This window comes from Phragmites australis, chromosome 11 (assembly GCF_958298935.1).
Source record: "Phragmites australis chromosome 11, lpPhrAust1.1, whole genome shotgun sequence".
NCBI classification, from domain to species: domain Eukaryota; kingdom Viridiplantae; phylum Streptophyta; class Magnoliopsida; order Poales; family Poaceae; genus Phragmites; species Phragmites australis.
The window spans coordinates 17026944-17036373 of NC_084931.1; the positions used below are offsets into that span (position 1 = coordinate 17026944).

At 40.8% G+C, this 9430-nt stretch overlaps 1 protein-coding gene across 1 annotated transcript; it reads left to right on the forward strand.

The window, feature by feature from the left end:
- Positions 1 to 5166: 5166 nt before the first annotated feature.
- LOC133885348 (protein LURP-one-related 7-like) lies at positions 5167 to 7400 on the forward strand. Its single transcript, XM_062325047.1, has 3 exons — positions 5167 to 5621; positions 6640 to 6852; positions 7050 to 7400. The coding sequence occupies exons 1-3, from the start codon at positions 5382 to 5384 to the stop codon at positions 7173 to 7175; spliced, it is 579 nt and encodes a 192-aa protein (XP_062181031.1). The 5' UTR covers positions 5167 to 5381; the 3' UTR covers positions 7176 to 7400.
- The last annotated feature ends 2030 nt before the right edge of the window (positions 7401 to 9430 follow it).

The following is a 9430-nucleotide window of genomic DNA, read 5'->3' on the forward strand; positions in this document are numbered from 1 at the left end:
GCTTATGTGTGCCCAGGATATTCAACACACATAAGGACGTCACAAGTGAAGTAGCAAAATCAATACTTTTTATAGAACAAACGTTTAACTCTTACAGCAATTGACTTATATATTCTTTTATGTAGATATCTGTAGTGGAACAGAAGCACTAGTGCCCAACAACACCGTAGGTAACCGACCGGGAGACACGCGCCTAGAACATCACAACCTCGTCTTGATTGTCTTCAACATCTTCACTCAATGAGTAGTACCACACATGTCACATGGCATAGGAAAAATAGCAAGTGTGAGCACATGTCGCGCTCAGCAAGTATGGGAAAGATAATAATATGTAGGCTTATAACAAGAATAAACTAACACACGGTATATTTGCATAAATGCGAGTAATAAAAAGATATTTGGACTCAAAAGCATTAAACAATTATTAAGTGAATGTAACCCATACAGTGCAATACTCAGCATACAAGGCTCCTCACCTTGCACATCATAACCGTCTAGTATTCCATGTATTATAACTAAAATCATAACCAAACCACAACCTACTAATCATGTGAGGATCCAAGTCTCTCATAACCGTGAGTACGACTGTTATAACAGTTTTTACACTCTGCAGAGGTTGTCCAGCTTTTCCCACGAGTCAGCGAATTCTATGTTGCTGTGTTCATGAAACACTTAACACACGTCAATGGTATGCCGCCAAGAAATCACTGAATGACATTTTCTATTAACCAAAGCATAATCCAGTATGCAACTGCCCACTAGGTTTCACCGCCAGTGTTTACGCGAGTCTAACTCCTACCCAGAAGCCCCCTTTTGTGCTGACACAACACACACTGGATAGACTCTAACTAGTATGTCACGCCTTACCACGGCCCTTTCCTGCTTCCTTTCCCTCTCTACTTCGTGTGCTTTAACCACGGCGTGCTCCTTCACTGCCTTCCTCATGTGCTCCTCCTCCTGACGCTTCAATCGCAGTTCCTCATGCCTTTGCTCGTACTCCTGGTGTTTGTAAGCTTCCCTCCTCCATCACATCTCCATGTTGACCCACCACTTCTGGTGTGCATTTTGCTCTATGTCCAGCTATTCCATGAAGTCATGGATAGGTGGAGGAAACTGGACAAATAAAACAAGAGGAGAGATTAGTAAGACAGTGCATGAAATCATATGGAAAGTACCACATGAGCGATCTATGTCGCTATACCAGTGGGTACTCATACGGTTCATGTCGAGACGGCTCATGCTGGTAGTTGGCACACATGAAGAAACGTCTGCCATAGGTGTAGGAGATGTCCTAGGACTCGTGAAGCCTACAAGGGCTGTCACAGAAGCACATCAGTGATTCGACCCTCTGGCGGATAAAAATCATCCAATATTTTTTGGGTGGGCTTAGTGGAGCTAAGGAAGATATTATGGTTGAGAGAACTAAGGAAGGAGTGGTCTATCCATGGTTTAGGGTGAGGTTATTTATGGTGGTTGGGGGCTGGTGCATGAATTGAGTACATAGGTATGGCTGGGATTTGGAGTATGTGATTCCCTATAAAAGTTGAAAAAGTTATAGCATTGATGCTTGACAAAGATTCCCTGTGAAATCTATTACTTGGTGTGGTCATTTGACTCTGCATGGGCATGGCTTGCTAATATAACGCGGTCGCACCATGGCATACATAACTCGTGCACTTCTATCTCCAATTCTAGCTCCTTCTTCTCTACCAACATGGAGTAGTTCCTTTTTCATCGTGTAGGAACAATCTCAACTAATCATCAATGATACAAGGGCAACATGGTTGGATTACCCTTAAAAGCACATGGAAGCACAGGCATGTGTTGAGGTACCTCTCAAAATAAAGGGACAACTGGTACTTATTACTACCGCTTTTTAGCAAATGAACCCCTGAGTTGTCATTTCATGGCTAAAACTCTGTCGTGTGGTCACTTTGTGTCTAAAGCCTGACTCAGCTGAGTCAGAAAGAGGTGCGGTCATTTAATTTCTGATTAAAGCTCTGTTGTATGGTCACTTCATGTCTAAAGCCTGAGTTAGGACATAAGTGTTGTCATTTCATCGTTAAAGTTGAGTCGTGTAGTCACTTTGTGTCTAAAGCCTGATTCACGACAGATGTGTTACCATTTTATGCATAAAACTTTATCTTGTGGTCACTTTGTGTCTAAAATGTGAGTCACAGCAGAGATGTTGTGTTGCAACAAGGTGTTGTCATGTGGTCACTTTATATCTAAAGCCGGACTTGCGACATAGTCAATGTGCATGCAACAAGGTGTGGTTGCAGCAGTGTGTGTGTTTGCAATTGATGCTACGAACGACTATAAAAGATAGTGTTGAACTGTGTATGTTATCCCTGCCCCAAATACAAGACGAAGTAAAGAGATAGCGAGCTCTGGTATACCTACGTTTTCCATACCACTGCCATTGTGCAAGTGCGATGCCGCATATGAAATGAAGGTATCCCATGAGCTCAAAACCTATGGATGGAGATTCTTCTGGTGTTCAAATATTAATCCTTCATCTGTATGTCATGGGGTATTTAATTTAGGCAAAATTAGGTTGATACCATCACAAAAGTGCTCATATTGGAAAATACCATCGGCTGTGAGGATGACATATGGGCCTAGGCCCATATGTCATCCTCACATCGATAGTATTTTTCAACTTTTTTGATTTTTGCGATGGTACCTAGCAAATTGCCCCTTTAATTTATGTAATATTTCGCATGATTTATCAACTTGTGTTCTAGATAGTAACTAACTTGTGCATATAGTCGTCATGGACATCATTTTCACCAATAGCTTCTACGGTGCTAGGTCCGGCTTCTATCGACCTAACATCGCTCGCTTCTACAAGGATACAATGGGAAAAACCCCCTCTCAACCCAATGACACAAATTGTTATCATTGCTTAGAACATATAACCTCCGAGAGCTCCCACTGCCAGCTAGTGTCTCGATGTCTTAGAATCAGAACCTCTATCGTCAGCCGCTGATATGCCAAACTAAATTGCAACAAATTATACAGCCAACCTAACACTTGGGACCGATGAATCTCTCCCGAACTATGCATATCTATATCCATATACTGGAAGTTACTTAGATCCGCCCCACTATTACACTGCATGACATATCTAGGGCAAAAGAAAACCTGAACCCCCACTACGGTCGACATAACTGATTCAACAACAATATTATACTCCTTTAGGTTAAATAATTGTAATCGACATACAACAATTACAACCACAAAATCTATTCAACCTCATCACTTGTATTCTACATAACAATCAAATATTACCACTAACATATTCTATTTTTCACACTATACTATTCAAAATGTATTGTTGTAAAAAAAATACTCAATTTCTATTCTAAATTTCCTACAACTATAAATTATTTGTACTATATATTCATAACAATTCGACTTCATACTAGTCTAGATTGTTTAACTATTGCAAAATTCCTAACTAAGTATGCTCTATGCTACATTGTCTACTCTACCCATATCTAATTTTTTTTGCTCTAAATTCTACATGAATCAAATTTCCCCCTTTCCATTCTAAATACAATCATGCGAAACTCCACAACAATTCAAATGTACAATTCCTACAGCGACAAAAAATATGTACATCTAATAATATCTTATTTTCAAATTATATTAGATAACCTATTTTAACTCTACATTACCAAAAATATTTGGACTTTTCAACTATTCTGTGTTTCCTAACTAACTATACTATATTTTCTACCTATAACTAATTTTTAATCATACCTACTCTATTCTGAATTTCATATCTTTATTTCTCTAAATTATCTACTCTACTCAATATTTCTTTAATATTCTCTCACTATTTTCCTACATTTTTTAAGTATTCCTAATTTTCTAACTATTTTTTCTATTCTTGCTAACTATTCCTAGTTTCTAGCTATTTTGAATCTTTTCTAATATTTTTTCTAAATCACCTACTGTTTTCTAACTACTCCTAAATTTTTTCTAATTTTCTAACTATTCCTAATTTTTCTAACTACATCTACTTTCTAATTACTCATAAATTTCTAACTAGTTCTAACTATTTAAAAAAAACCTTAACATCGTTGTCGCTCCTCGCTCCTCGCCGCCCGAAGCCGTGCGCCGGTCGTCGCTGCTCTCGCCAGCCGCCCCTGCCAGTCACACGACGCCGCCCGACCGCATGCCGCACGTTGCCCACGTCTCCTGCTATCGCCCGATCGTCGTCGTCGCCCGCTCTGTGGATTATATAAAGGCCTATCAGTATGTGAAATACCGATAGACCTAACGTGGTACATGTCGGCATTCCACGAGTTGAGCCGACAAGTCATGAAGTGTCACCTGTCGGTATTTGGAATACCAACATGACACTACGCTCCACACAAAGCCTACGTGGCACCCAGTTTCACCGGACCCATAACATATCAGTATTCCGTGTGCCGACAGACACCCGGGCCCAGTGTTACGTAGCCTGTCGGTGAAACTGCGATGTCCAACATCCAAGTGCCACAAAGTGCAATTTGCACCATTATAAAGTGGTTAGGCGAGCTAATGCTATCGTACTTTAGTTTCAGAGCCAATTCCGATGTTTCATATGTCCGAAATTTTCTTGTTTTTCATACTACCTAAATTATGGATTAGTGACGGTGGGTTAGAATTTGAGTTCCCACGACAGGTTTAGAGGGTGATCTGGGGGAGGCAGACCAATCTAGCGAAGGAGGCGAGCGTAGAAATAGGACGACGGAGGACAATTGGTGGGCTAAGTTGGGACACAGGCAAGTGGATACAAGAGGTTAGTGAGAGAGAGGCGACGGCTATAGATTCGGCGATGGGATTACTGCTGGAGATAGCTAGAGGAGAATGAAAGCGAGCAGAGCCAGCGAAGGGTGGGGATGGCCAAAGAAGGGTGGCCAGCGTCGAGGCGGGTGGCGTGAGATTGTAGATGACCGAGAGCCGTCGTCCGAAAAATTAAAAAATTTAGGCATCTAAAAAAACATCCCCTAAATTTTTTGCAAAGAGGTTCAGAATTTCGGTAGGCCAAACATATTTTGATGCTTTTCTCAACGGTCCAGGAAAAGACGATGGGGAAGCAGGTTCGTACCCATCCTGTTCCGCTGGACTTGCGGAAGCATCAGCGGTAGCTGTCCGCGTCAGCTAGTCGGCTCCGCCGAGAAGAAGAAACCCCACACGCCACCTCGCAATCGCCGGCCGTCACCGCAGCACCCATTCAACTAACTTTAGCTGTGCCGCTTTTTGATCTCTCCTTCCTCTTGGCTTCGTCTTCTCCCTTCCTACCTCCACCTACTCTACTCGTGTCTTTCGCCCCACCCCAAGAAACGCCTCTCTCTTTCCCCGTCGCCCGATTCTTGGTTCTTTCTATGGAGCGGCTAGCCCCTTGCGCCCCGCCGCCACCACAGCCACCGCTGGTGCCGGTGGCTAGGGCCGTTGTCCCGGTGGACTTCACGGTAGTCAAGAAGGGCCCCGAGATGGCGATGCACGACGCGACCGGGCGCCTCGCGTTCCGCGTCGCGGCGGCGGCGGGCGGCGGCCACGGAGGGGGGAGGGCCCTCCTCGACGCCGTAGGGGGAACCCTGGTTACCGTCAGGAGCCGCAGCGAGGTGATGCTGAGCTTCTTGGGGTCCTGATTGAGTACATAATTTGCGCCCAGGTTGCATAGCGGGCTAGCTGACTGGGTTTCTTGGTCCTATTTTTGGTTTAGGTTGATCAGAAAGCTTAGACTAGGAATTTCAAGGATGCGATAGGACGAAATTGTGAGAGCTGTAGTCTCAGTGCTGAAATATTAGTGCCTATTTACTTGTCACTGCTTTATTCTTCTCAATTGGATTACTGCAAAATGTCACTCTTGCTGAAGACTTTAGGATCAGATCAATAGAGTGCTTCACAGTAGTGTGATGTTTGCAAGAATGAGTGGTATCGTGAAAAATCTAACATCGGGTTTTGCGGAACTAATACATGTATGTACCTTGGAGCCTTGGACATAGTCTAACCGATCTCCTGCAGAATATAAGGGGAAGAAGTCTCAACCAAGGTTGCAATGTGGATGAAGGCTGAACATATTGGAGTTCACCTCGAAATAGTCAGTAATAGTCTAGCAAGCACAAATCGGACCCTAAATTGTTCACTTTATTGTTTAAAAAACCTGAAGTTTTCATCAGAGTACGAACCACCACATCAGATATCTAGTGCAGGATTGGAGAGATAGATAAAAGAAAAGAATCTTAGCACATCATAGCATCCCCAACATATGGTGATCCAGGCAGAGTGTTAATGTGTGATGCATGGCAGATTTCTGAAAATGATATCTCTCACCTTTCATAGTTCATATATTAGATTACGTCACTTGTTTGATCTAGATCACTTTTTTACTTTTCGCAGTTTATAATGCAAGGTTTTGATCATGGTCCTTCATTATAATGTACATGTAAAGATAATACAATGACACATTAATAAAAGCATTCCAAAGATAAATTTAATGGCACTATTTTCATGTGATGAGTTTATATACTTCTTTCATATGAATGGTCAAATATTTTAAAGAACTTGAGTGCATGGATCCATGGCCACCTATATAGTGACAGAGGCAGTACTAAGTATCATTTTCTTTTATCTTTTCAGGGCGAGTGGCAAGCATTCAGTGGAAATAGTTTGGAACAGAGAGACATCATTTTCACTGCAAAAGTAATATCTGCTTCTTCAAGTCAAAAGGAGGTACATGTATTCATCCCACCAAGAAGCACTTTTGAAGATCCAAAACCAAGCTACAGGCTCATAGGAAGTACATTCCGAAGGGCGTGCACAATAATAAAGGGGAACTCCATTGTTGTTCAGGTAATTTGTGGTTTAGCAAGATTTTTTTCTTTAGGGAATGCATTAGCAAGATTCGATAGTGATCTTTGTTGAGGGTTTTTTTTTTTGGCAGTAACTCATTGTTTCATGTTAAAGTATTTTTTTTTGTACAAGTTTAGTTTTGAACCATTTTGTTCTATCAGGCTATCACTAAAACTGTAAATTGTCTCTTTGTGCAGACAAATCTCCTGTATAAGCTCAAGAAGGCTATCTATTCACGGCGTAAGTTTAGAGTGACCATTTACCCAGGAAATGATAACATCCTCATCATGTCAATGATTATTACCTTCTTTATACAAAATTGACAGAAGAGATGGATGCCACTGTGGTTTCAGAAAACTGATGACTAATTCTGTCAACCCTATATCATGTATATTTTCTAATTCTGGATGCTTCCTTCATTTTTTCTGTCACTCACCAGTTGCTCTTATTAAACCCACTGCGTTTGTAAACATTCTAAGTGTGTGTGGTTTTCTGTTTCTGTTTGTGTAGACATATGTCCATGTTATAACGATGCAGCACTTTGACCATTTTCTTTCACACATCTACCAACATCAAATGACTAATTTAGTATGAAACCCCAGCTTTACCTGGTGACAAGAATAATAGTCTCTGTTATACAGCATCCGTTCCGTAGTCCATTACTACAGCCATTTTCAATGCACTGGTCAATTTTATACGCCTTCTTAAGTTTGAAGAATGATGCTTGGAACAAAAGTTTTATTGTTTAGTTGTTATGTTTCTTCATATAGTCAGAGAGCAAGCATGTCCAAAGCTTTGCCCTTGTACTGAACTTTCTATGCAATGCAGCATTCTAGAAGTGCCTACTGCGAAGCAAGGCTGATATCTTCATAAGCAGTATATTTACACCTCACATAGAAACAACATTGGACCCAAAAAAAAAGATTTTGCATCTCCGGAATATTCTGAAAACCTGTGTGATATACAATAAAGTTCTGTCACTGGATAAAGCTGGTTCAATACATGCCACCCAGCAACACCTCAGTTCTATTGTGTGCAGTTACCGATCACTAATTTTATGGTCAAGATGTGCGGTATTGAGCAGGAAATGTTATTTGCACTCGTAGAATTACAGCATGGGATTGTTTTAGAGTCATAAAAGCAAGTTGGATAAGTGTTGTATCCAAATTTTCTTCGATGTAGTTTTTCATTCTTGCACCGAAATGTGGTTTCAGATTTCCACGGGAGAACAAATAGAAGTTCTTAGCCTCTTGATATATGTGTGGTATAGAATGAATTGGACAGACTGGTCAGTTCATTTATGGGCTATGCTTGTTATAGTGTTTCACTATATTTGCCTGGATAGTGATGTACATTGCCACAGGATGCAATAATTTGAAAGCACAATATACCAGAACTTTGATTGATTAAGCGCCGTCACTTGTCGATTTGACTCGGATTTCATCTCTCTTCTGAAAAACTGTCGATTTGACTCGGATTTCATCTCTCTTCTGAAAAAAACACTCTTGATTTTTCGTTATACATTTGAAATCGTATGTTCACAGCAGACCCAACTGCCTTCAGTGCCTGACAGTGTTGCTGAATTTCCGTGTAATCTTTTTTTGTTTGGAAAAGTATGGATATAATAATGTACAGTGTTGATTGAACCTTTCAACTTTATTACATCTTGAATCTTGAAGAACTGAAATGGAAGTGTACTTAGAAGTTGGAATTCGATCAAATGATGAGGAATCATAGTTAAAAGTCTTTTCCATGTGGATTCTGACTGAAGGGATCGGTGACTCTTAAGAGGAGAAGTGAATTAGGACATTTAAACTATTTTGATTTTAAAAACAATATAAGATAAACTTATATTAATTTCTATCTAAATGTGTTCTATGTTTATTTAGTGTGTCTATCTAAATGTGCTATATACTCTATGTTTATCTAAATTTACTCTACCGATTAAAGCAATTGCAACGATTAAAACAATTGCAATCTATCTAAGAAAGTAAATTGCAAAATGTAAATGTGGAAACATAAATAAGGCAGAGAGCAAACTCGGTATAAGGATTTTTTCCATGGTATCGATGGTATGAATACCACCCCTAGCTCACGTTGAAGCTCCACAAAGGATATACTCTCGGTCGGCATCTGGTCACGGCTCTTGAGCTACCAAGTCACAAAGATAAGGTCTTCACCCATATAAGCTATCAAGGCAAGGTCTCACCACTAGTCTCTCTTCCTGTTCCTTGTCGCCGTGATCACTTCGGAGCTTAAACTACCAAGACAAGGGTCTCTGCGCACAATCATCTTGCCACCGTTTCACACCAAGTCAGAGGGTCAACAAGTTTACCGGCGAGTCACCAAGACTCTAAGGTGCCGGCGCACCACTTGGTACAAGGTTGGATCACTCTTTGATCCACTCTCTAGGTAGCAATCACGTAGCAACACTCTTTCTAGACTTATAAGTACTAATTACTCTCTAATCTTATGTTTAATCGTCTTGGATAATCACTTTAAACACTTTGCTGGTTTAGATGTCTTCTCAAGTGTACATGAACTTCTCTGGACCTCAACACCTTCAAATGGCAGAGTG